The 27,175-nt window shown below is 38.7% G+C and overlaps 1 protein-coding gene across 3 annotated transcripts; it reads right to left on the minus strand.

Annotated features, from left to right (window-relative positions):
- Window positions 1-27,175, minus strand: ikzf2 (IKAROS family zinc finger 2). Of its 3 annotated transcripts, none has more exons than XM_068702734.1 (8): window positions 27,014-27,175; window positions 24,090-24,137; window positions 18,910-19,011; window positions 11,223-11,405; window positions 10,070-10,237; window positions 7,011-7,148; window positions 6,287-6,418; window positions 1-5,381 (listed from the first exon to the last, which is right to left on the minus strand). In XM_068702734.1, exons 2-8 carry the CDS (start codon window positions 24,115-24,117, stop codon window positions 4,543-4,545), a joined length of 1,590 nt encoding a protein of 529 aa, XP_068558835.1. In that variant the 5' UTR covers window positions 24,118-24,137; window positions 27,014-27,175; the 3' UTR covers window positions 1-4,542. The 3 variants fall into 3 exon arrangements, with proteins under 3 accessions (XP_068558835.1, XP_068558827.1, XP_068558843.1); XM_068702726.1 differs by lacking the exon at window positions 27,014-27,175 and adding an exon at window positions 25,686-26,145; XM_068702742.1 differs by lacking the exon at window positions 27,014-27,175 and adding an exon at window positions 25,686-26,144 and having other exon boundaries at window positions 1-5,363.

A 27,175-nucleotide genomic window follows, 5' to 3' on the forward strand; every position in this document is an offset into this window, starting at 1 on the left:
AAAGCAGTAAAACCATGTCTTTAATAGAGAGAAACCCATGCCTTAAAAATATACATTGTATTCTTCACAGCAATTTGTCTTCATGTTATGTCATTGATGTTGAATCATTTAACTTCTGATTTAAGTCATGAGGGTTGACCAACAATTTCAATTACTGTGCATCTTTTTGATAAATAAATCACATATTTTAGGACATAAAAATACACAACCTATGCAAATACCTGAGAGCCCTCACATCAGAAACTTGTTATCCATATCAGGGACGATCAATCGGCACATGTTTCTGGATAATTTCAGTATTCAGTGCCAAAATATACTCCTTCCATATATTATTTCTTATAAAATACAATTCACCTGAACCCTGTCTTTTACATTTTTGTAAACATTTTTAAACTTAAAAAACACACACACAAGATCACAAAACTATTTGCATTAACATTTCAGCAGAAAAATAGACATTTTGCACACACATTTTCAAAATTTACAAAAAACAACCCCGCAATCGGAAACAAGAGCAATGATTCTGATTTTCAAGTAAACTCCTCACTCACAAGGAGGGCTGACAGAAGACCCTTTTTCTTACTTTTTAAGTTCATATGGCTGCTTCATTTACATATTTTGTAAGGCTGTCCTTGTTACAACATTACTACGAGAACAAGAAATAAATACTTCTGTGCCCCAATGTCTTACCAAATGTAACCTGGAGAAGATATCAGAACTGAGAAAATAACTTTTCATTTATATTATGCCCTATTCAAGTTAACTTAGTTCTGGTCTGTCTGTTTGTATTCTTCTGAAGGGGATTAAGGAAGTAAATCAGGTAACATTAACATTAATAATCATTAATTTACATTTGATCATAGGATTATTAAAAAGGACATGTTGATTTAGGAGGACAGATAAGGCTTCAGACAATACAGGAATGCTATAGTTGAGGAAAGTATAGAGTCATTATCAGAGCTGTGAGGTATAAACAATTTCCAGGGTCAATACTTTACAGACAGTATAGGATTTTGTTCCAGCTGGACACCAGTTGTGCATAAGAGAAGCGGCACGTAAACAGAGAAAAAAGCTGCCTTTTGATAACAAGTAGATATTAAACATAGAAAAGTAAATCACTGAGTTTAACCTTACAGAATAATCAACTGTTTAAAATGCTGACTAGAGTGAAATTAGTAATGCCAGACGTCATGCGGTTATTGTTACAAAATTAAAATGTTCATCAGACAGCATAGAAAGAATTTTCCATGTGCATCTCAAGAATTGTATTTTAAGAGAAAAGACCAACATGCCAATGTTCTGTTCATCAATGTTCATCTGCCAATGATTGTTTCCTACTCTATCTACACTTGAAAAAAAAATAATGTTGTTTTTTAGTCAGGAAATGGACATAAAGTGCAGGGCCAACTGTACAAAGCACCGTCTTATCTGTGACCTTTCACAGGGAGAGACAGTACTGTAACTATGCAAGCGCTGCAGCTAGCCTTTTTGATTGAGATGCGTTATCCTTCAACACACTGTAGATGATGGACTAAGAGATTTGGTGCTGGAGAGTTGTTAATCTCTTATTCGCCATTTACATGTTGTGCTTTTTATTTCATAGCAGGCTTACAGTGGAGCGCTACAGTTTTGGGAGATGCCTTCAGAGTAAAACTATATGGTAACCACACTCATTTTCACGCTTCATGAGGTTATACATGAGTGTTGCAACATTTAAGCAAGAAATCAGCAGGACAAATGCCCACCATACACATAAAGAAGTTCCTCTATTCCCTCAGTTCCCTGGATGCAGTACATTTTAGGCATTCAGCTGCAAATCAAGTTTCTCTGCGCAAAATGTTAAGGTTCAAAAGACGAAGCACATCAAAAACAGCTGTGCAGAGTTTGCAACATTTCCCTATCTTTGTCATGACATACAGATAGGATGAAAGCTGGCATTCAACCAGACACATAAGCATGTATTCATTGTGCTAGAAAACAGCACCAATAACTCAGACCCTATATGACCCTACCCAAAAAAAAAAGCACAATTATATATACATACACAAAGCCATCCAGCCTAAAGCACAAAGTATATTAGATCAAATAGGGAAGCCTAAAGCAGTAAAGTAGCTTTAGCCTCCTTTATCTCTTTGGTATCCATTGCCATAAAGCATAATTTTAAGTCATCAAATTGAAAACAGCTATCACCCTCTGTCAATGTGTAAGTCTGTCAGTTTCAAACTAACTATAATACTAGTTAAGGAATCTAACTGTGTGCTCAAACTGCAAGAAACGTAACACATGAGTCACCAGGATTGAATAATTTTGTATAGGAACAGCCAGGGAAACATGTAAATGGCCAGCTATTTGTGCGAAATATGCATCAGTTTAGCAGATGAGAGAAAAACATTTACCTTTTTTACGACCACGGGGCTGATAAATACCATTAGGCTAAGCATTGTTTACTTCCTTGTTTTCTTTTCATTGTAATTTTGCTTCATAAGCAATAGTTTTTCCTTTTAAGTGCAAACTGAACAGAGGCTGATTACTGTGGAGAGTAACAAGTCCAAATACGAGCAACAAATGCAGTTTCATGAGATAGAAATATATATTTACAAATGTATATGACAATCTTAAGAGTATATTTTTATCATTTCATTTTATTAGAATGAACTCCTAATGCATTATATTTAAACTTGGGTTGAAAATGCTTCTTGTGCATATAATAGTAAAATGTTTTTAATTTGTTTCCCTTTTTATTTACAAATTGTCAAATCTGCATGCGGATTTGATTACATACGTGTACATTTTGAAAATATAGTAAAATTAGTCCTTTTGATAAGATTTATAGAATAAACTAGTATTATATAGTTTTTTCCAAATAGTTTGGATTTTTGACTTGTTTTAAAATTACAAAACATACAAGTCAGCCACAGGAAGTTGGTGGTCTTCTTTCTAGTCTGGGCTAGTAGTGGTATGGAAGTGCTTTACCAGCCCCTGATAATTGAACAACGAGTGGTGTAAGTAAACACTAAGCAACTGATAGTCTAAAACATTGATAGGATTTTGTGAAAGGTTTATAGGCTACTTAGCTAGCTAGCTTCACTAGCATTGGTGTTTAGCATAGCTGGTCCACTACTCAAGTGTAGCAAAGACAAAAAAACAGCCATTTTATTCTATAGAACTGCAGTCAAAGTGTATTAATGAAGACTATCACATTGGCTGAATCTTACAAAGTGGTTGTTAAGAGGTAGTTTTCTGTTATCAGCAGGCTATGTAGCCTTTTAGCATTAGGTTTTGGGTGTCGTCTGATTTTGTTTTAAACTTCACCAGCTTCACAAATTAGGTATTAATAAGGAACATGAATTGTTCTAAATGCATTCTATATATGTACCATTTATTTACATGTGTTAATGGATTGGTAAATGCATTTATGATAGCCTATCACCATGTACAATGTGTGATATGCATCTGTACATCTGTTTTGTATTTGTGTTTATTGACACATTTAATACACTCGTATTAACACTTCTCTTCATGGATTCATAGCCTACAAGTTCCTGTAACATATATTTACAGTACTAAAAGGGACATTTCTCAATTAAATGCATTTGTTGTTGTATCCATTATTGGGGGTCCAAGTCTAAAGTAAGCTTAATTTCTAGACATTTGGTAGTAATTATCGTAGTAAAATCCATTGAAACTATGCAAATACACGCGGCAATACTAAACCATAACCTAATTCTGAAGATGATGGCAAGACTGGTCAAATGTCTACAGCTGCAGATACGGTAGATAGCCTACAATCAGAGACAACCACACCGCTAGCAATCAAGTCCAAATGGACATCAAGTTGCTTGCAGCTAGAACATACAGCACCAGTTGACCATGACAATATGTGTACCTTCATTGTTCATAGGAAAAACAAGCATTATTGGCCATGGCAATATCATAAACAAGAAAGAAAAATAAAACTGCATGGATCCTGTGTGATATGAATAAGACCATACTGTTATTATTTCCATGACATACATCATGAATTGTATTATTATTATTTAATTAACTTAGAAAATATTTGAAGTATTTACCTCTGGCTTGTGTAAAATATGACATTCTATTTGGTTGTACTGCCTTTGTATGCATTCTTTACTTCATAAGAGTGGAAACATTTTTCTGTAACAAAACCACAATGACAGGACAAGCACAACAGGAGACCTTTCCAAATAAGACTAAAATGAAAAACTAGTTTAAGTAGTTTGACAGCTGCTCTGTTAAACAATTCATAAACATTTTGCGAGAAAACAAAACAACTCACCTTCCTTCTTCTTTATTAATCTCAATTAAATATGTAGAAAATATGTCTTTGGCCCATACCTTCATATGATTGTTCAACTGTACAGAGTCACATAATTAGCTTAAAAGAAGTATATGCTATGATTGTGCTACACTTGTCTACAGTGCCCTTCAACTGTGCAGTCTCAGATGCCTGAGGGTAAGGACGGATATCAGGCTATTGCTCCTTTCCTTCCTTTGTCTTTGCCTAAATTCCCACCCATCGTTTTACTGGATGGCGTGTTCACCACGGACTATGTGAGAGGAGAACTCATAGCTGTCTTTGCTGCGGTGACCACAGATGTTGCACTCCAATGGATCTCTGTATCCGTGGCAACCCATGTGGATGGTGTACATGACATGGTCCAGGAAGAGCACCCGGCAGTGCTCGCACTGGTAGGCCCGTAACTCCTGGCCCTCTCGTCCAAACACCCGAACCCCATCCTGGCTCACAGGCTTCTCTGTGGCCACTCGCATTATCCCAGTCCCCATTCCTGCAACACTTCTGGGTAATGCTTCTGTCACCCGCTCACCTGAATAGCCCACCGCTGGACTGGCTCGAGACCTGAGGCCGGGATTGGGGTTGCTCCCATGGTGTCCCTGCCTCTCATGAGGGCTACTGCGAGCTGAGTCAGCAGAGTCAACTCCACTGTTGTTAGGAGATTCTTCTTGCCCTGCGTGGTGCAGCTTGCCCAGCCTGGATAAGGCAGTTGGGCCATTTGTGGTGGGATGGCTGGGGAAGTCATGGGGCTGAAGGGGCTGAGGATGCTGAGGTTTCAGCATGTCACAGTTTCCTGGATGATCTGTTCGTTGGCCCAATGGCAGGGCATGGTGGAAGAGGGGGTTGACCATAGGTACCACTTCAGGCATAGAGAGAGGGGGACCTGGATGATGGAGCATGGGCCGAAGAGTGTCCGATCCCAGGTATGTGATGGCATTGCTGATGGCCTGGTCCATCATGTGGGCCGACATCAGTTCAGCCTGCTTCTCATACTTAAGGCCCATCTCATAGCCTAGTTCAGGGTAGCTGTAGCGTACCATCTTTTCACCTGCATGAAATAGTGGCACTATGAATACGTGGAAATGAAAAGATTTAGCAAGATTATGCCAATTTCATAATGCAAGACACAAAATATAATAAATATAAATGCATTAGCTTAAGAGGAGGGCCACACTCTTACTATTAGCTACAAACAAGAGAGAAACATAATGTGCACAAAACATATGAGCATGGCTTGACTTCACTAAATTTCCTTTCCAGTCAGTCAAAGTTGTATCTTGCTGATATTTCAGGATTTGTTTTTCATATTTTGAACTTGATATTCTGTGTCTTATGAGGTGGAAAACCCCATCCATCGACTAGTGCACTGTTTAACCCCTCCTGAACAGGGATGCGGTGAGCTGTTTTCTCTCGATAAGAGCAATGACAAAGTTACAGGTGTACCTAACCACAGAGTGAAAAACATTTCCTTGCCTCTCAGTCAACCGCTTGCTCTAGCTTGCATGATCTCTTTTTTTAATAGTGCGGCAAATAAAAACCAAATTCTGAGAAAAAAATCTGAGCTCATAGGGCAGGGCTATTGTATTATATAACATTGTATGATGCACAAGTGTACAGGAAATTAATAACTAACTAAAACTAAGTACATGCAAAAAAAAGGAATACCTATAACAAATTTCAATTCTATCAGCATAAAAGTGAAATCTTTGGTTAAGTGTATTTCATGATAACAATTTAACTAATGCATTCTAGAGCTCCTGCAAAGTGATAAGTCCAAATTACTCAGTGTATGCTTGGACATATACATTTATTTCACATGATTTGCATGGTAGTTCATCAGTACGTCCACGTCAATTCATAGAGTTGAAATGTAATAACATTAAATAAAACATCAGGCTGGTCCTCATGGACACTCCACACAGACTAAAGTAGAGAAAGCCATTGACTGACTGGCTTTATTTCAATACCCACCCACAAATTTCTGAGGCGTGGTGCTCTTTCTCTTGCCCACGTTGCTGAGCAGTCTTTCAATGACAGGTGGCCGATCAAAGGTAGCCATGGTGTTGGGCTCCGCCATGGGCCTTGGGTCTTTGGGGACCTCACCTTAAAGGTTTGAGAAGGGAAGGGGGTTAGAAAAGGCAAGAATATATTTAGGTGTTAAGTTAAACAGAAAAATAGCATTGGTAAATCGCAAAATCACTTTTCTTGGGAGGTGAAAACAAAAAGAAAATCTTAATTTTGCTTTTAAATTGTTTTCAATCACAGCCTGAAATGTAATCTTAACCTCCGTTAACCCTTTCCCCATAAACCTTCCTCAGGAAATGTTATTTCTGTCACTCAATTGTCTTAAAAGGATTAATGATTGAATGAATTCAATATAAATGCAGTTATGTAATTATTAATACATTATGAAATCTGTATAAATGAATGTATGAACATATAGTTAAAAGTTGAAAGAAAAAGAAACATTTAGTTGATAATAAATAAATAGCCAGAAAACTTTCTGTAAAGAATTGTACTAATGTGTGCTTCATATCAGCCTTTTCAAATTTCAATCCACTTTTACAAAGATTTTTTTTCCATACTGGACCAATTGGTTTGATTCCAACAAATAAAAAAAATCATAAGTAAACTTGTGTATAACAAGTTATGTTGTACACATTTTCATGGTTACAGCTTTAGTAAAACAATTTACCTGTGTAAGGGCCAGTGTTGGAGCTCGGATCCAAGCCGATACCCTGCAGGTAACTATGGCAGCGCTCTTTATGTTCCTCCAAAGAAGTGCGCTGTTTGTAGCTCCGCCCACAGAAGTTACACTTGTGTGGTTTGCCAACTAAAAGTAAGGACATTCAAGACGAAGCATATTAATTTCATTCACTGCTACAGACAGAGAGAGAGTGGGTAGCGTCCAATGAGATAATGCAATCTGCCGCAGTGTTTGGGCAGTGCGTAGTAGTAAATACTGTGTCAGTAATACGAGCAAACCAAATGCAAGCCTCTGAGATCATGGAGGTTCCACTACTAGTGTGAGGATTCCACACAACTGTCACCAGACACAAAGGCAAAATGTGGGTGAAAACAAGATAGTTGCACCATGAAGTTTGCGTTTGAAGATGCTTTGTCTCAGAAACACAACTAAACTCCCACTGCTGAGTGAATAGTGGAGTTGATCATGCATCCCATGGTGGTGGTAGGAAACTAACTCCAATGTTAAACTGCGATGGAGGTGTAGTGTGATTCATTGTGCTATTTCAATTTTAATTCTTCCTTCCAACCTTGACAAGTGGAAAGACAAAGACATATCCAATCCATCTCAGGCCATCAGCCCATCTATCCTTTCATCCATCCATCTTGCTGTATCGCTTAATAAATGGATATATGTATAACATATATAAACAATTATAAGGGCATATAGTTATGAGTTGACAAGACAGCCTAGATATGTGCTAATAGATGATAAGGTCACCAGTGTCCTCATCTTTGTATAATTGAACATGAGCTGTTTGGATAATACAGTAAAAGTTGTATTAAAAATGTGTAAAACTCTCATTGCAAATAGCTCTACTAAAGTGAAAACCCTACATGCAGACACTGCTGATGATATAGTTCTGTATACTGTATCTATTCTCAAAACTAACATAATGACTCAGAAAGGGACTGAGCGAACTGGAGGCCACATAAGCATACCGATGTGACCCACCACCGTTAGCCATGCGATGTAGTAAGACATTCACTGAGATAATGGTGACAGCTATTTACTCGAAAAAGATCCAGTGCTCTTGTCAGTGTGAGAACAAAGAAACCAAACATGTTTCAGTCTGAGGCACAGAGACTGTAACCCACACTCTCACACACACACGCACACACACACACACACACACACACACACACACACACACACACACACACACACATTTAGACATAGGTGATAGTTCACACGTGAACATGAGTACTCTTTCTCTCACAGCAAGGGCTTGGAGGTTTTTTTTGCACATTATATGTTTTACAAGAAGACAAGTTACTCAGAAATTAATATTCCTCAGCTGTAAATGTTACATTGTCTTCCAAGAACTACTTCTTGATGATTTGTGTGAGGGAATTAAAACCCACTGGTTACAGAATGACATGGCCAGTCATGGCCAATCTTGCATCAGCAGGCACTTTTCTCTTTCGTGAATCATGTGGAATGATAATAGGTTTTCTGCTGTATCAGTCATTCAGGACTCAGTGGTCTATGAATGACACTGTATCGGCAAAACTCATTGTTTATTGTAATTTCTTTTTTTCTGAGTATGAACAGATACAAAAAATGGTGGCTAATGACAAAAAGTTTCCATATTATTAAAGCGTGGGTTGGTGTACCTGCAGGGTCATTGCAGTAATATTCATTCTGGCTAGTGAAGGAGTAGGCAGTATTCAATCAAGTATCACTTCCATGTTCTTAGTAGCTCAAATCTACACACTTTCTCACTCACACACACAACATAGACTTCATTACTTTTTCATATTTATATAACCACCCACACACAACCTTGCGCAGATGTTGGATGGACCTGAAGAATCCACCTTTCAGACACTTATCTTATTCATGCAAATGGTCCACACTGTGCACTCAGACTCACTTGACAGATTGCTTTTGGCTGATAAACGGGAGCTCAAATTTAAATCTCCTGTACAACGAAATGATACATTCTTTGCCTCTCAAGTGTTTGCTGAATAATGACTCTACCAATGCACTATGCCTCAATGGATAATGTCATTCTCCAACATTTAACCTGGCCTTAGGGATGGCAGCCGAATCTGACACACTTTTGTCCTACCCCTCTTTCTCTCTTCTGACTCTCACTCTTGTCTTACATTTTTCCTTAAGGGTCTCTTTCAATGCTGTATTCCCTCTTTTGTCACTGTACGTTAGAGAACGTCATGACAGCACAACTTGGCAACATCAAATTCCTTACATTGACCTGAATGACCTGAAGAAGGCAAGCGTAACTTAGTACTAAATGAGTGAAAGGAATAAGGGGTTGGGGGATGTGACAAACAAATTCAGCTGAACAATAAAGGAAGTGAAAGTAGGAAAAGGGTCATAGTTGAGGGCAGAAGACAGGTGTGGAGCTATAGATATTAGGAAATGGATAAAAGAAGCTTCTGAGTAACAACTGGGACAAAGATTACAGGCATGCAAACACCAAAAAAATGGACGCATACACATAGACGCGCACCCAAACACACGTTGCCTCTATCTTAAAAGAGAACTCTGTATGAGTAACCCCCATGGGGGCATCACAGGCAGCAATGACAGTATTATCTGACCTTGATTTCAAAGGTGCAAAAGAGGGGAGAGCATATCCTCTCTGATTGGAAAGTGGGTTACAGTTGAGAGCGACTGCCAGCCCTCCCCATGTGTTTCTCAACAGACAGATAGTTTCCTCCCTAGCAAGTCAAGCAACTAAGGAACAGCACGTCCTTGATACCTAACCACAAAGCACTCACACTGTCTATAACATGCTCGTAATAAATCAAAATCATTGCAGCAGATACGAGACACTAAGTCACCAACCAGCAGGTATGGCTACTATAGCTCTGTTAGTTCTTATATTAGACTCTCAGTCACACAAAGCGTATCAGCTGAGGAAGACTAGGGTAATTAGGTACAGTTAACACAAGCATAATATTCAAAACAAAATCATTTATTTCTTAAAATAGAAGTGGATGAGTAAAAAGGAAAACGAAGAGGGCGAGAAGAAGTCTTACCAGCATGAGTGCGCAAATGCCCGCTGAGGGCATCGCGCCGCCGGCAGGCGTAGCTGCAGAAGGGGCATTTGAAGGGTTTTTCACCTGTATGCAGCTTGATGTGTCTTAGCAGGTTTCCCTTCTGGGTGAATGAGACGCCACACTGGTTGCACTGGAACGGCCTGTCACCTGATAGAGGCAAGCACAGGAAGTCAATACCACACATTGTGGATAATGGTTTTAGAAAGTATCAACAACCCTGCAAGCTATTTTTTGTATCTAACTGAACTAATTTACCTTTTTTGTTTTTGTGACTGAAAGTTGACTTTGTGCTGGAACCACAAAGTAATGAGAAATTAACTGAACTAACGTAAACAGTCCTATGTTGAACTAAATAAAAACAAAAAATTAACTTCTGTTGGACTGTTTTAAATGAGCTTAAACTATTATTACTCTAACTAAAATTAATTAAATGATAATTTTAAATGATTAAAACTAATATAATTGAGATTTAATTGAACTTGCATCTTCTCCCCATGTTTTCTTCATTCCAAAGACATGCATATCAGGTGAAGTGGGTATGCTGCAGATATCTAAGTATATAAAATAAAAAGGAGCTGGTACTGCATTTACTTACATTTTCCACAGTAAATGCAATCTTTTCTAGAGTAATAAATGTAGATGTGTGCTTATTAATCTCTCTTGAATAGTATTGTGGACTTTATATCAGGTGGAATGATACATTTCAGTACACACTTCTGATTTGCCATTGAATCACAACTACTGTTTGCTGTTCTGTTGGCCAATCTTTTGATCTGCAGTGAGTTGGAAAAGAGAAATGTGATCCTAATGCTGTGACAACCAGATCAGCCATGGCGTCAGTTGGAACAGGTTGCGGGGGATTCCAAGGATATTTTTCCTGATAATAGTTCCAAGTCTAAGCTATTGTCCTTCAACAAACAAAACAAAAAAGAAAAAAAACCAACCAAGCAGAAAGCACTCTACACCCACTGTCGAGGAAAACAAATGATGGGTGACTCACCCTAAAGGTGGGGAACAAACACCGCCCATATTTTAATTATTAAAAAAAGACATATCCTGTGTGGATTGTCAATACCTAAAGATGTATCAGGTAGCTTCTTCAAATGGCATTTGTAAATGTAATGATTGTTACCGTGTGTTTGTCGACTTCCTAAATCAGCTGTCAGGTTTGTCTCAGATCCATCTTGTACATTGCTTGGGCTGTCAGTCATGGATTCTTCCAATGCTACTCCTTCCTCTCCTGTTTGGCCTATTTCTGCTGGGCTTCTGTTGTCAGCCTCCTCCGCTGTTTCTTCCTCCTGTTTAATTTCCAGTTCTGTAAGATAGAACAATGGCAATCCTGAGATGTCAAAAGTAGATAGTGCAGGTTTCATGGGAGTGTCATAAAAGAACCTCTACCACAAAAATGCTCTAAAGCAACCATGAACCATTTATCACCTATGTAGTCTTGGTTGGCCCTTGGTTGCATGACTTGGTCAAGCATGAGCAGATTACACCAACAAGGTTCTGTTTTTATTTGGAATGGATGGATTGACCTAGGTTAGATTATAAGAGAGGCTGTCTACATCCCGAGGGTAGAGCGTGTGGCTAGGGTTGAGATTAGGGAGAGTATCCTCTGTTGAAATGATTTAAACTGTAAAGGTCTGAAGTGAACTGTGCTGGTCACAGGATGGACTTGTTTGGCTAGAAGTATAATGATCTCCAATGGACATAAATAATGACTTAAGACGGATAGCTGTGTGAAATAACATATATTTAAATGAGTATGGAGTGGGCATCCAACTTAGCAACTCAACTCATAGACAGCATTAGGATGGACTGACACATTGAGAAGAGAGAAAAAGAGTGAGAGAGAAAGAGAAACAGGCTGGTCTGGTTCTTGGCTGTCCCTGGGGAGAAAAGGGAGTGTCAGAGGCCCTGTAGCTTAGAACACATGAATAGCAATGGGAGACTGACTGAAGGACAAGGGCAAAAGATTGTATAATTGTGTGTGGGTGGCTGTGGAGGGAAACTATTCACCACCTGCAGTCTCTACTTATCACCATCAATTAGTAATACTTATTATCCAGAAGATAGAACACAAACACTCACAGCTACACCTAGTTTCATCCACCTAGCAAGCAAAACTTCCCTTCTGAAGGAAAGAAAACAGTTCCTCTGACTTGGATCTTGCCCCATTGCCAGACATTTACACACTAAATGCTATATATAGAATCAAATTAATAAGTCTACAAAAGAATCCAAGAATGTTTGTCATATTTACAGTTGCTTGTGCTTGGCTTGTTTAGTCTTTGAACATGGCCATACACAACAATATCAAAACCATGTGCATGCTTCAAACAAGGATTATGCTGCTTTTGTTGTTTGAATTATACTTTTTTATAAAGCCCCCTAAAACCAACTTTTGATTCTGGGCCATATAGTAAAGCTTAACTTGAATTGATCCTCTTTTGTAGAATTGACTTTGTTCACACTACAGCTTTGACAAAAGATTTCCAATAATCATACTAGGTAATGAGACATATTCCAAAAATCAAATCTTTGCCTTGTTAATGGGTTAGAATGGATGTGAAAGGGGCTTTAGGCATATTGCGGAAACAAACGTTTGAACATCATCCAAGCAAAACTTACTCATCCTGATGATCCTGTTTTGGGATTTACTGGGGCAATAATCACAGTGTGAGCATATGACGTTTTACTAAATCCTCCCATCTGACTGTTTCCATCAACTGTCCCTTCAGGCTTTGGAACTCTATCCACTCTCTCAGAGGCTAGTAAAAGAAATTTAGATATTTAGGCAACATTTCTTTTTTTATGGGCTATTGAGAGAAATCTCCACAAAGCAAGTGCATTCTTTAAACTGATAATGTGTGTTTCCAATGCCCAAGTTTGTACAAAAGAAACACTTATTCCAATACCCACATTGCTATCGAGCCTTGCCATCGACAGCTGTATCCTGGCAACACGGAGCAGACCTGAACGTCCTTGCTATTCAGCTCCTTGTATCTTTACATCTGTCTCTCCAGGGTGGCAGAGTGAAATGCATAGAGTGGTCAGATGAGGATACACTTGAGGGTTGCTACGACAAAAGCGGCAATAAAAATAACTAAGATGAGGTTTTGGCATTTTTCTACCCCTCTCTACAGTACAGAGTCTGTGAATTATCTGAGTTTTCCATAATCCATAGAAAATCAGGGGAAAAGATCACAATTGATTGAGAGGTTGACTGAAAGCAACACATCATTAAGAAGAATGAATTATGTCACTTTTACTACCCAAACTGTCCTCTGGCCCAAAGGATGTAATTCTACTCCTCTACCTTTTATCACCAGAAAGTGCACACATCCAGGACAATTGCTGTACAACTCGTGTTTAAGCTTGCAGGTTTAACTGTTTGACACTGAAATTTGACAGCGCTCCATGCTTATTTTCAGCAGATGAAATATTGTAAGCCCTTCTTTTGTAACCAAACCTCAAATGGCAAATCATGTTAGGCAACTTCCAGAATGACAAATGTTCTTATCAGTGAAGAGTATCTCCCTGTGAAACCATGGCCCAGCTTGCCTCCCTGTATCTTTAAACTTGTGGGAAACAAGCTTCCTTTTTTCTCCCACCGTTGCTTTGTCTCACGTAGTTTCCCCTTTTCTTACTTTGCTACTTCACAGTGACATTGCTTGAGCTAATCTGAGGCATCACATCAATACACTGAAAGGAACCCGGCAACATTTCTGGGTAAGTGCTATACAGCACAACACGTGTGATATTGTACAACAAGTTGCAATATGTCACTTTTGGACAAAAGTTGTGAGTGCACATCTATGTGGAAAGTACTGCTACTGTAACAAGAATCCATCTTCATCCGATTACCTATTTTTCTTCTAACTTCTCGTCCCACTACTATATTTCGAGGGCAGTTTGTGTGTTTGTGGATTTCTGTGTTTGTGGGTTTGTGTGTCCAATCACTTCCACTATTTTACTACTAGTTTCGTGCTCCTTAACTTCTTATTATTCATGCTTTCCTAGCAAACCTTCCATCTACCGTCACAGCCATCTAATATAAATTCAAAACATGGATAAGAAACTGCTTTGTGTATCTCATTTCAAACATCTATCTGACTTTTCAGCCGAGCACCATGAGGACAATCGGCAGAGAATGATAATTGGAGCTGCAATGTATCATGTATAAAAAAAAAAATCCTGTTTTAAGTGTATTGCCTCTTTCAATGCATGGTGTCCACTGTAGTCGTCACCTCCTCATTCAAATGGAGTTTTAAAAAATAGCAATTAACACTAACTGACCGCAACCAACATGTGGCCCCCAGGGACATATATCTAAATTTTTAGGTCAACACTGTACTGTAAGTCAGCAATAGAAAATATCAGATGGTCAAGAAAGGAGAGAAACTTCAGAAGGGCCTGGACAGCTCCACAAGAAGTCACAAATACAGTTTAATTTCATACACCTCAGATAGACTGATAACGCTGGTAGGCGTAAGTTAATAGGTATAAGGCCCTTATAAGATGCTTATTAAAATCATTAAATGATAACAAGACTCTATAAATGTTAATACTAGCATTTTAAACCCATTTGTGCTAGATTAAAAGACATTAAGCACATAACAAAAGAGTTTATAGACTGCTTTAAACTGTAATAATAGCTTAATGAGTTCCGGCAGGAGGTACTGTTTGTAGTCTAGCAGGAAGGACTTTTTTTCTGGTCAGAGCATTTGATTTATGGACTGCTATCTGGATGTAATGAGAATTTCAACAACTAATACAAAAAACAGAAGTAACTATGCGTTTTGCAGGGGAACGAAACTAAACTAAGGGGAACTAAAGCAAAAACAATGCCTTATTAATGGCAATACATCCTCCACTTATTGTTTTTTAAAGATTATTTTCTGTCTTCCTTTGATATAGCTTAGGACAATTTGCAGCGAAGAGTTAAGGACTCAGCCTTAGTACATGGGTTTGCCCACTCTACCCCCAGCTCTGGGCTTAGGACTTGCCGTATATGGATTGCAACAATGGCTCCATCTCCAGAGCTGCCGTCCGACCCCCCCCTCCTGGCAAAGAAGTCTATTAGCAGCAGGGAGGCACTGCAGGGTGCCGCTAGCTAGAAAATTCTTATCTCATTTGTTGACTGAACAGTAACAACTCTAATTCAGCCAGTCATAACCCCAGCACCAGGAATCTGATCCCGGACCGCCCTGATTCCCCACCGGTTCAGCAAACTTTCCGGCTAAGCAGTCCCCCAGCATCCTGGGAGTGAGGCTGAGTAACCAATTCTAATGTTGTGGTCTGGATCTGTGAGATAACCATGAAACATCCATTTGAATATAACAGATGGCGATGAAAAAGAGCTGTGAAATAAATTTGACATTAGGAAATAAAAGTCCCCTGAAATATATAAATACAGTCCTTTGTAAAATGTCGTTTTAAAAACATAAAAATATATTAATTTGATTCTTGAACTATATTGACACATTTGTATATTTACATTTACAGTTATATTAACAGTGATGTATGTACTGTATTTATTGTCTTATTTATTCATTTTATAGGCATATTTATTCATTTTATAGGCATATTTATTCATTCTATAGGCATATTTATGTATTTATTTAATACTGAATGAAATGGAATTCCATAACATGAATGTTCTATAAAACGGGGGCTTTTGAAAATAATTGTTTTTATCAACACTAAGGTCATTATGTTGTTAAAGACAAATATTCTACAAATATAATACAATTGCATAGTTTGTTGTTGATGTGATTAGTGATGTTTTAAATCGTGAATTCAGAAATTCTGTTACAATGTACAATTTACCTCAATGTTGGTAGGGATGCTAGCTTCAACACTGGCAATCCCATCCAGACGTTTCCCGGACACCAAGCCAGGGCGAAAGTAGTTCTTCAAGAGTTTTTCAGGTTCTATCTACAACAGAGAACCAACTCCTTCAACACTCTACTGAAGGCAGGTAGACTTACCCACAAGTTTGTCTCTGATCATTATAGCAAGATAGAAGCAGTAAGGAGGAAGCACTACAGGAGTAAAGAACAGCAAGACCATTACAGAGTCCATCAGTATTCAGGTCTGATTAATTTCCAGGCTGCAAAGCAAGCCTGGAGAGAGTGAGGGGAGCAGGATTGGTCAACAGATCATTCTTTCATTTTCACATATTGGCAGCCCTCTACACACATCATCTGGATGCCCTTGCAAAAGCAACCAGATACAGAACATGCGATTTATTTGTCACCACAGTGAAAGAGCAGACATTCTCAATATAGTCTTCAAAAGAGGTCTGGATGAACTCCTCAGTGACATGAAGCTGGGTGTCTTTGGGGAGATGAAGGCTAGAGGACATACTATTGAGGGACATATGAGAGGATTAAATCATGCCCACATCCTGCTGCTCCTACATGAGACCTTGACTGTTGACAACATTGATCAGACCATTAGGGCAGACATACCTGGCCCAAGGAAGGATCTACAGCTGTATAGGCTGGTGTCGCAGCTGGTGTCGCAGCTCATGCCTACCCAGCCAACCCTAACTGTCCCTGTATGGTCAATGGCATCTGTTCCAAGAACTTCCCTAAAACCTTCGGACAGGAGACTCACCTGCCAGACAATGGTTATGGCTACCCAAATTACAGATGACCAAACCATGGTAACACCATTGAGAAGAATGGCTTCATCTTTGACAGCAGATGGGTCATTCCTTACAACCCCTGTGTCCTACATAAGTGTCATATCAATGTTGAATTTTTTGGCTCCTTCCATGCCATTGTACCTCTACAGGTATGCCCATAAGTAAGTTGACATCGGCACTGTAACCATTGAGAACAGGGATGAGATATTCATCTTCATCAATGACAGGTTGATTGACACTCATTGGAGAGCAACGAAATACAAGGTCCAGGACAGGTTGCCTGCAGCGATCAATCTTGCTATCCACACAGAAGGCCAGCAGAATTTTGCTTTCAGAGAAGGCTCTCCACAGAAGGTCCCGGCTGTAGCCAAAAACACTACATCGTGTGGCTTCTTCAAACTCAACGGCAGAGACCCTGAGGCAAGACAATTACTTTACGTGGAGATTCCATAACACTTTACTTGGAATGATCACATGCTAAAGACTGAGATAGCCAGAGGAAGAGAAGAGGAAGGAATAGATTCCTGGGATGATAGAAATGATGTGCAACGTGTTTTTAGTGCATCGAGAGATTCTTTTTAAAATTGCTCCATGTCAGAAGCCCACAAAGCTTTGAGGACCTCAAGATGTACGAGGCCACAAACTATAAGCTTTTCAAAGAGACAGCTCTAGCCATGGGCTTGCTTGAGGACGATGGAAAGTAGATTACTGCTATGCAGGATGTCTAGAGCTACGCATCCTCAAAGAAAGTCTGAGAAATCTTCACTATCATTTTCCACTAGTGCCAACCCTCAAGGATCTTGGACCAGCTTAGTGGAGAATTTGTCCACAAATAGGTGCCACTACCAATAGAACTCACAGAGAAGAAAAAGCTGACAAAACTCTTCAGGTCTGAAAGATTCAACAAATAGGAACAATGAAAAATACAATCATTTAGTCATAAGCTGAATAACACACAGATGGAACAGGGTAGTTTATCAAGCTGGGCATTCACCAAAGGAGGATACAATCACGAAACAGTTAATTCTGAGCTCGCTTGCCAGCTACAGAAAGACCTTTGCTTTTAAGGTAATTGCAGCTAAGATCATGGTTTTCAATATTACAATATACACAATATAAAATAGTATTCTTACTGGACAATAAGTGAGAGTTGTTTGTGCTTTTTTGTATATGTGCATGCACCTTTTGTCACAATCCTTGGAAGTCTGCCTTTTGCACAATATATTTATAAGGGGTCTGGCCAACAGTACTAATTTAGTTCACTGCAACTATGATGAAATATGCTTGTCACAGACCTTTTCTTCCATGACTAAGACAAAACGATGATGGGACTGCACTATTGGTTATGATAAAAAAATAAAAATACCAAACCTTATTTTTATTTTTGTCACCTTAGTCATCTTTAAAGAATGATCAAAGTTCCCAGTGATTATGGAATAGTACTATTGCTTAAGATGCCTATGCAAAGCTGCATTCTTAATCATTCAACCTGTATTTTTCATCAGATGATAAGTTTATATCTTAAGTGAAATAAATTTGACAATTGTTTTGATTGGACTAGATTACTGAAATTTCCAATAAAATCTGATGGAAAAGAACATTTGACACAGGACTAAGATTATATGGGAAAAAAAAAATAGCTGACAAAATTGAGAAAAAGAAGAATGACTGAAAATTTACTGAAATGTAAGGACTTTTAGGTGACTAAAATTGTACAAAATTAGACTAAAACTATGAAGGATGACTACATTGTGACAAAGTCTCAGGGGTTAGGGGAGGGTCAAGGAAATAGGTTGCAGCGCCCACATTTCTAGTATTATTTATTTGAGACAGCACTTTATTCTTAATTATTTTTTTTGGAGTATGGTATTTGGATGGCATTTATGTGATTGTATGCTTTGCAGTTTGCCCCTCATTCACGTGGAAGCGTAGCACCCAATATTGATATAAACTTTATTAATTAATCAGCCTATCATGTAATTAATTAATTACATGATAATTAATTAACTAATTAATTACATGATAATTCATTAATTCATTCATTGATTAAGAATAGTAATTGTTTGGCAGCCTTGGTATATTTGTTTAAACGAGAACTAGTGTGTGTGCATACTGTGGTTCTTGGCAGACAGCAGAAATGTGTATCTATTGATTGAGCACTCACCACTGGGGGAATTAGGAACCTGAGGTACTGTCCGTCCATTAGGTGATGACGCATCCGCCAACATTCTTGAGTTCTCCTTACCAGGAGAGCATTGGCCGTTACCTGGGAGACAAACAGAAACACAGCAATCTACATTGTCCTGTACAATACTGTAGTTGTACAATACATACAATATAAGGCAGTTACATGAAAATTAAGCTTTGAGGTTTTTAATATTATATATGCAACTAAACTATGTAATGATTAGAGTTACAAAGGTAAAGACGAGGATGGAAATAAAAATAAAAGGTGGTCAAGCGAGAATCTAAGAGTAAAAATTCAGTATTTTGAAAATAATTCTTTAGAGGATGAGATTCTTACAGATTGTGATGAGAAATCTTGGTCCATTCACTTTAATACAAATAAAGTTTTCAAAGTACATCAAATGTCTTCCTAAACAAATTGTTATTATGGTATACAGTAGCCTTTTGTATGGTAAATCCTCAGGATAAAAATTATTAATTTCATCCTACTCTCAGATGTCCTTCAAAGCCAAACCTGAATGGCAACTATGGAGGTCCCCATATAGAATGCACAAGGCAACTAACTAAACTGTCCATCTGTACCTATGGGATCCTAATGTCCAGCAAATGTGGATCAGATTGCATCCTCTCAGCAGTCTGTACAGAACCCAGGCTATGGATAGCCCTGTGTCCTGTGTCCTGTGTGGTTTGAGGGAGAGCAAACCAATCCCTTATCCCCTTACACCCCGGGCCCGTCGGGGTCACTAGAACAATACAGTGGCAACAGGCAAACACCCCTGCTGACCCAAGTGTCAGATCCTGTAGGAACCAAAGTGAGCCTTCATTTACCACCAGCACAACGTTTTTTCCTCAAATATACTGACAACTGTGAAAAAGTGGAAAGTATCCAATCTAATGACATCAGACTGCCTCATGCTATTTTAATTGATGTAGCAATAGTCATAGTTGAGGGAAGTTTTAGCTCAAATCAAAGGAAAGTTTTGCATCTGAAACCGCTACAACCATGGCCTTGTTAGAATTTGTCAGTGCTGAACATGTCTGCAACGACCCCTTATACATGAAAAAGAAATATGTGTCACATCTCCAATTGCTGTGTCAGCTCCTCTTAGTTTGTCAACCTCCTCTATGGTATTGTTACATTGTAGTGGCTGCCCCACTGTGTGGGGCATACTGGGAGACGTTGTCCATGACACAATCCCTGGGCCTGGGCTCGGGTTGCACAGGTTGGGGTTGGAGGAAATCTCAGATGACCGACGCTGGTTCTCCCTTGGCAATGCTGTCCTGGAGACAGGAGTGGCCCAGATTTGTCATGAAGGATTTTCCATTACTGTAGCAGATGCTGACACCTACCTGGCAGCACTGTGGCTAGGTTGTCACAAGCCTAAGCTCATAGCATTGGGCTGCCTGGGTTCAAATCCTCCATTAAAGATTTTAAAGGTCCAATGTGTGATATCTGACCACATGCTACAAACAAAAAGGGGGCAGCCTTTCACCTCTACAACACTAAAGGTGTAATGCTGTCACTACAGTGACTCACTATCGCTTCCCAAGGTACAAGTGCTATAACAAGAGAGAATGGGCTGGGTTTAGGACATTCATTTTAGTAGATGCCTTTGCAACACAATACAGAGACGTCTTTGACATAACATCAACACAAAAGGCTCTTCACATTCTATTGATAATGTTAGTTCATTCTTTAAAGTTTTAAACAAAAAATGTGACCTGATCTTACACATTGCACCTCTGCAAATAATACATTTGTCAAGGTAAATTGCTTAGCAAACAATGTATTCAAAAAGGTATCAAATTAATGATGTTTTATGCGCAATGCTGTCAATATGGTGGATTTTTCAATTAACAAAGAATAACGTCAAATAAAGACTTTCTTCATCGAAGGTCAAGTGTCCTGGTCTTTAGGGCAATCACTGGCAATCAAAGGAAGAAGTCACACCTATATTAAGTCTGTCCGTTGCTTACGATGGTCAAATACACAGCTAGTGAAGTAAATGCATTTTCATGCCTGTTCAAATGGGGACCTCAAACCTTTAAAGTTTGGAAGAAATGGCTTGTACGTTATGACTTGAACAAGGTTGCAAACATTCTAAACCACACACATAAGCTTGCATGGATTGAACGTTGGCGTTGGTGTACAAACGAGTTGGCGTTTGCTGAGTCAATCCTGTATGAACAGTAAAATGAGGATACCAAACAGTCGAGACTGGGGGGAAAGGTATTTTTGAGTAATACTAAATTGGGATCATTTTACTATAGTGGCAAATAGATGGAACAAATGCGTACACATGAAACTTGTTAGTGTAATAATTGCTGACTTCATCAGTGATGCTAAATAAAAGCATAGCCTCTAAAGTACAGACATCCTCAATGGAATCTAACAAGGGTCAATGCAATTTCTGTTCTTACAAGTTATTCAAAAGAAAGCACAAGCACTTATAAATGGTATATAGGTTCAGGAAACGTATGCAATGGCAATACACATAGATCAAGCTCCATCAGCCTGCTTGTGATGGCAGAAATAAATAAAATACACAGAAAATGGATCATAATGTTTAACTGTGTAAGGAACTGAAACTAACTAAGAGATTGTTTTTGAGTGATGTGGCCCTCCATTCTGACCTGCTGGCTACACAGTTTATCAGAGCTGGTTTTTCCTGTCAAACCCCGAACCCTCCTTAGGACAAACATACATAACACTCAGACATGCACACACAAACACACACACACAAGCTGACGAAAAAATGTAATAATTAGATTTTTCTGATTTGCATTTAGGTCCTAAATCATACTTACTCTCACACACACACACACACACACACATCATCATCATCATAATCTCACACATATGCTGCACAACCTAGAACACCCCTTGTATTCACAATACTGTCTCATTCACACTATACTGTTTAAATGTTACTTACATTGTTAACAATGTCTTAGTAACTGTAACCGTTGACTTCACTGGCTGAAACAACAACAGTCGCAAGCAAATTTTACAAGATGAAACAAATTAATGTTAGTCAATGACAATGTTAATGTCTTCGGTCAAACTAAAGTAGAAACTTATTGGCTGCTGTCTAGCTCTTCACCTACAAGTAAACTATTTATGTTTAGTCAAAGATGGTTTGAAAGATTAATGTAAACTATTCACTTACTGTATGAGGAATTTGTTACATAAAACAGATTAGAAAATGAGTACTGTACTTCAGGCAATTTGAAAGTATATAGGAGAAGCATTTTGTTGTTGTTACTGTAAGATGATACTGGATAGTTTCCCTCAAATTATTGCGCGTTACCTCCGGTAAATGTGATTTGTTTTACTGGACTGAAATTATGATTTGTTAAAATGTGATATGGTTCAATATGACAGTAGTCTGGTAAGAAGACAACTCATACAGTTTCACCATTTCTGTCCGTTACCACTGGCTTTATTAATAACACAGGTCCGGAAATGTTTCACCTTAAATTGGAATTGGAAATTGGAATAGCACAATAACCCTTTAAGCATATTGGACCTTCAGGATCCAGGGGAGTGAAGTATGATTTGTTATGTCAGTTTGTCAAACTAACTAATTAAATATGTCAAAAGTATTATTCAAGTATTGTCAGTCAGACATCAAGCTAGTTTACAGTGTGAAAGTAAGCTGTGACCAAGTGGACATCTACATACATAACTTGGACTTGCATTTATACAGCACCTTTTTAGTCTGCCGACAACTCAAAACGCTATTCACTACAAGTTAACATACAATCACACACATTCATACGCTAATGGCAGAGTCTGCAATTTAAACTAATGCACCTTCAGCACACTCACACACCGATGGCAATTTGGGGTTCACTGTTTTGCCCAAGGACACTTCGGTTCACTATCTCGACCAAGGACACTTTGAGTAACAACTCTAGCCACTGTGCATTGAAGGACACCATGTTTTGTCAGAGCAATAGCAAGGCTGCTCTGGTTTTTCATAAATTGTACCTTAATTTATTCATAACATACAATTTTATCATTCTCAGACTTTATGTATCATACTACTATTCTGAGTCACAGATTTTGTTAACCTTGCTTACTTATAGACGATAGTGTATATATGTGAATAGCATCCAATCTCCCACAAAACTGCACAGACAGTGAGCTAGCTAGTGATGTACATAGCGAACGTGTGGTGTGGCTGTATGTGTGGCCGCTCAGCTCATAAGAGAGTATATGTGTGTGTTCTATGATGGTGAGTCGAATAAGTTTGCATGTAAGAGGGGATGGTAGGATTTAGTGTAGCAGGGTACAGTATAGTGTGTTGGAGAGAATAGTGGTGCAAGATTATGATGACGTGTGTCCCAACAGCACTCAGCATAGTGCCTTGCTAATGTGCTGAACACAGTCAAATACATGAGAGTGATGGGGATGCAAACTGCTGCATTCCACAAAAATGTGTGTTTTCCGCAGTTTTATACTAACGGAACATACTATTATTTGTTCCGAACGTATCATTTGAGAAGCGACCCCCAGACGGACAGATAGAGGAAGAGCCTCCGTTTCCACCACCACCCCTACCCCTAACCTGCCAAGTCTTCCTATAAGCATAAACCCCTAATGGAGACCTAAATCCCCACTGATGTCATAAACAACATGGTACCTGTTTTTTGTTTTGTTTTTTTAACACAAAAGCAAAAATACAAGGGGGCAGAGAAGAGATAGAGAGATATATTCAAGAGACCTGCCCAAAGGAAACCAGAAAAGGGTAAATGGAGCACCACAAAGTACGTATCCAGTATCTGCTGCATTCAACAGGATGTTGGTAATGCATCGTTTTCTCTACCATTAAGGGCTGAACAGGAAAAAGCCTGCACTAGGGGAAAATCCCTTGTAATGTTTATGGTCTTGCGATTGCAAAATATTGTCTTATTTTGTAACAGCATTGTCTCAAAAAGCTGGAAGAGATGTCATGAAGTTAAAATAAGTGAATAATGTCAAAGTCACAAAAACACAAAAAAACACAAACATAGTCGCCGTCTTTACTGTCACCATCATCGGTGCAACAAAACACATTCCGATATACTGCATAAACTAAGTAGTAAGTAGAGTGTATGTTAATACATGTCAGAGTACATTGAAGGCAGAATGTAAGCAATAGGAGGACTTACTAGCACAGTAGCCATCGGGAGCCTCCATTTCAAGTGCTGCAGGGAGTGCTGCAGGGAATAAAAAGAAAAATTACAGCGACATTTACATTTCTGTAACATAGAGGTTTTTTTTGCATAATGTGTATATTTGTTATCTTTATTCTTAATTTGTGAAAACTAAATATGTGTATCTTAAAAACTGTGCAGTCAGAAATTTGTGTAATTGTAATTGCATGCAACAATGATCAGAGTTAACCTTGAACAAGTATTCATACAAACCTGTAGACTATTAATTAGTTTAAAAGCATAATAATAGCCAAATTCAAAGCTGTTTAGCAACTTCATTTGCATGGATTCCAGTGCACAGCGTTGCATTACAACAGAGACTCTGGTCTGCGCAGTTTTTGTATTAGAGAAGTAGTCATGTATATTTAGAAAGCTACCCCATATGAACTATTTTAAATGTGGAAACAGCAACATTTCTGTTTCATTTTCTTTATTGAAAAAAAACATGTTTAATTAAAGCTGGCATGGTCGCCCCATTTTCTGCATTTTACAAAATGATATATCGCATAAGAGACCAAACTCAGAAATGATGCGACTGATTATTTAAGCTGTTGTCTTCTTATTCAAAACAGGAGAGGAATACATATAAATGTAATCATTCACTACAGTGACCCAGTAATCTGTGAGCTGTATCGCTTCAAATATTCTTGCAAATATTAGACCGACCAAGCAACACAATAAATAGCATTATCTTAAACAGAAACACGAGGCTGTGGAGAGATACACTTTAAAAAATGAATGTTTTTTAAACTAAATATTCCTGGGCATGTCGATAATACATGGTGTTAACAGGCTTCTTTGAGGGAGTTGTAAAAAAAGTTGTGAGTTCATTCTAATTTTTATGAATTGCAAAATAAAGTTTAGGTCCATCTGTGTCCCTGGACCCATTGTTATTGTTGTGTGGAAGATTTGTTAAAGTCAACACATACAAAGTAAGTGTGATGAGATTATAATTATTTGTAATAGCATTGCATCAGGGAGAATTGTAGTAAAGTTTACCAATAACTATTTAAATACGGAGTCAGATCACACAAGGAAGGTGTATGGTGCCACAGCACAACTGCCAGCTTCCTTGAAGAACATACAGTTAACCCTTTCATTAAAAGAAAAAAAAAAACTCAAAGGTGTCATTGCAGATTTTCTTTTGGCCTATAGGCCCAATGCAGAATGCCCAACATCCTTAGTCAGCTGTATTGGATGTGACTATTTGTTAATTGCAGTTTACTGTAGAACATTGATGATGGTAATCTGACTCGTAGCCAGCAACAGTTTCCTTAATGATCTGAGCTCTTCATTTGGCCTCCATCTGTGTATACATGGAGGAAACTTTGGCCACTTTACAGCCACAGAAAGTTGGAAAAACCTTTTTGTTTTACATTCTTGGTATTTCTTAAGCTTCAAGTACTAGTGTATACCCGAAAGCAAACCAGAAAGTAGCATGCATTATTTATATATATATATATATATATATATATATATATATATATATATATATATATATATATATATATATATATATATATATTAAAAAAGGTGGATTCATATAATTACCTTCAAGTGTCTCCCCTGTGCAAAATGAGTTGGTAATTTCAGTAAAGGACAAGGGAGGGGTGGTAAATTGTCTCCACCTCCCTTTAATGAAACAAAAGAAGTCAAAATAATCAGAATAATTTCGTCCAGTGATCTCTCGTATGACAGAGAAAAAAAAATTCTTTCAAGCCAGCATGTTTCAAGAACAATTACACTCCAATGAAAGGAGTATCTGAAAATTAATCTGAGCAGATTCAGAAAAAAAGCAGAGAAAAGTTAAGGAGGAGCGCACAGTTTCCTACAGGCGACTGCTGCTGCGTCAAATCCACTTCTGCGCGCGTCCCGTAGAGTTTTCCACTTGAAAAGTTGACAACGACACCGTCTCATCGAGCCCTACACCCGCATGATTCAAACTAACGACATTTCTTCAGAAGTCGCACTGCAACTACGAGCTGAGCCGTACACGTCGCACTTTAGTAGGAACACCGAGGGGCGAAGACTCAACAAGTTGGTGAAGGGAAATAAAGGAGAGGGATGGATCAAACTGGATCCACCGGTTCCTAAGGAATTAGCCATAGCGGCAGGGAGCAGCCAAGCTATTTTCAACAACCACGAAACTGGAAATCCGTAGGCAGGCAGTGTGGAGATGTGACTCAAGGTCGGATCCGGCAGAGCCTCGCGCGTTTAAACGTGCGATGTAGTGTCAAATGAACTGCTGCATGTTCTTAAATTTGAAGGGACATTACGACCAACAATGTGACAGACAATTCAGAAATGAAAAGTATTTTTCCCATCTTTCTCGATTTATATGTCACACTACTTCCTAGTATGTCTACAGCATGACTTCACACAGCCGCATTAGACATGTGTGTCAGCAGCTAATAGGGGACAACTGTATTTTGTGGACGAGCAGAACGGGTTGAGCCGCGAGGACAGAGTGCATTTACCCGGCATGAAAACATTCCATCACTGGAAATAACTATCAGCTGCAAAACTGTGAAGTCAGTTTTGTTGCTATTGTGATAACGCGCTGTTTTGTTCTTCTTCTAGTGTTAAGGGATTTCTGGCTGTGTCGGCCGCACGGCTGACTGACAGCTTCAATTCAACAGGTTATCCGATCACCGCAGTCTACAGCAGAGCCCGTCTAGCTTTCCATTCATCCGACAGACGCTCCTTGTCTGCCTCTGCCGCAGACATGCGCCTCCAGCAGCTCTGAAGCGTCTATAGCCCATTTAGTCGAATGATATTAAATAGCTAGGCTACATTAAAGCAGCAACAGAATGGATAGTTAATAGCCTACAGGAAACCGATTCACGCGCGTATGTTTCTCTCGCTCAGTTTTTATTTACCTTAAACACGTAGGAGTTTATATAATCCCATGAATTTGCACATTGATCCCGACTGAATGTCTCGGTCTGGAATAAGACTTCATTCTAGCCCGACGTGCGCCGTGCAGCGCGGACTGAAAGGTAGTTTGGTTCCGCGGCAGCAGCAAAAGCAACAGTTGTTAA

This window comes from Cebidichthys violaceus, unplaced genomic scaffold (genome assembly GCF_023349555.1).
Source record: "Cebidichthys violaceus isolate CVI_PGR_0920_01 unplaced genomic scaffold, fCebVio1.0.p SCAF_11, whole genome shotgun sequence".
Lineage (NCBI taxonomy): Eukaryota > Metazoa > Chordata > Actinopteri > Perciformes > Stichaeidae > Cebidichthys > Cebidichthys violaceus.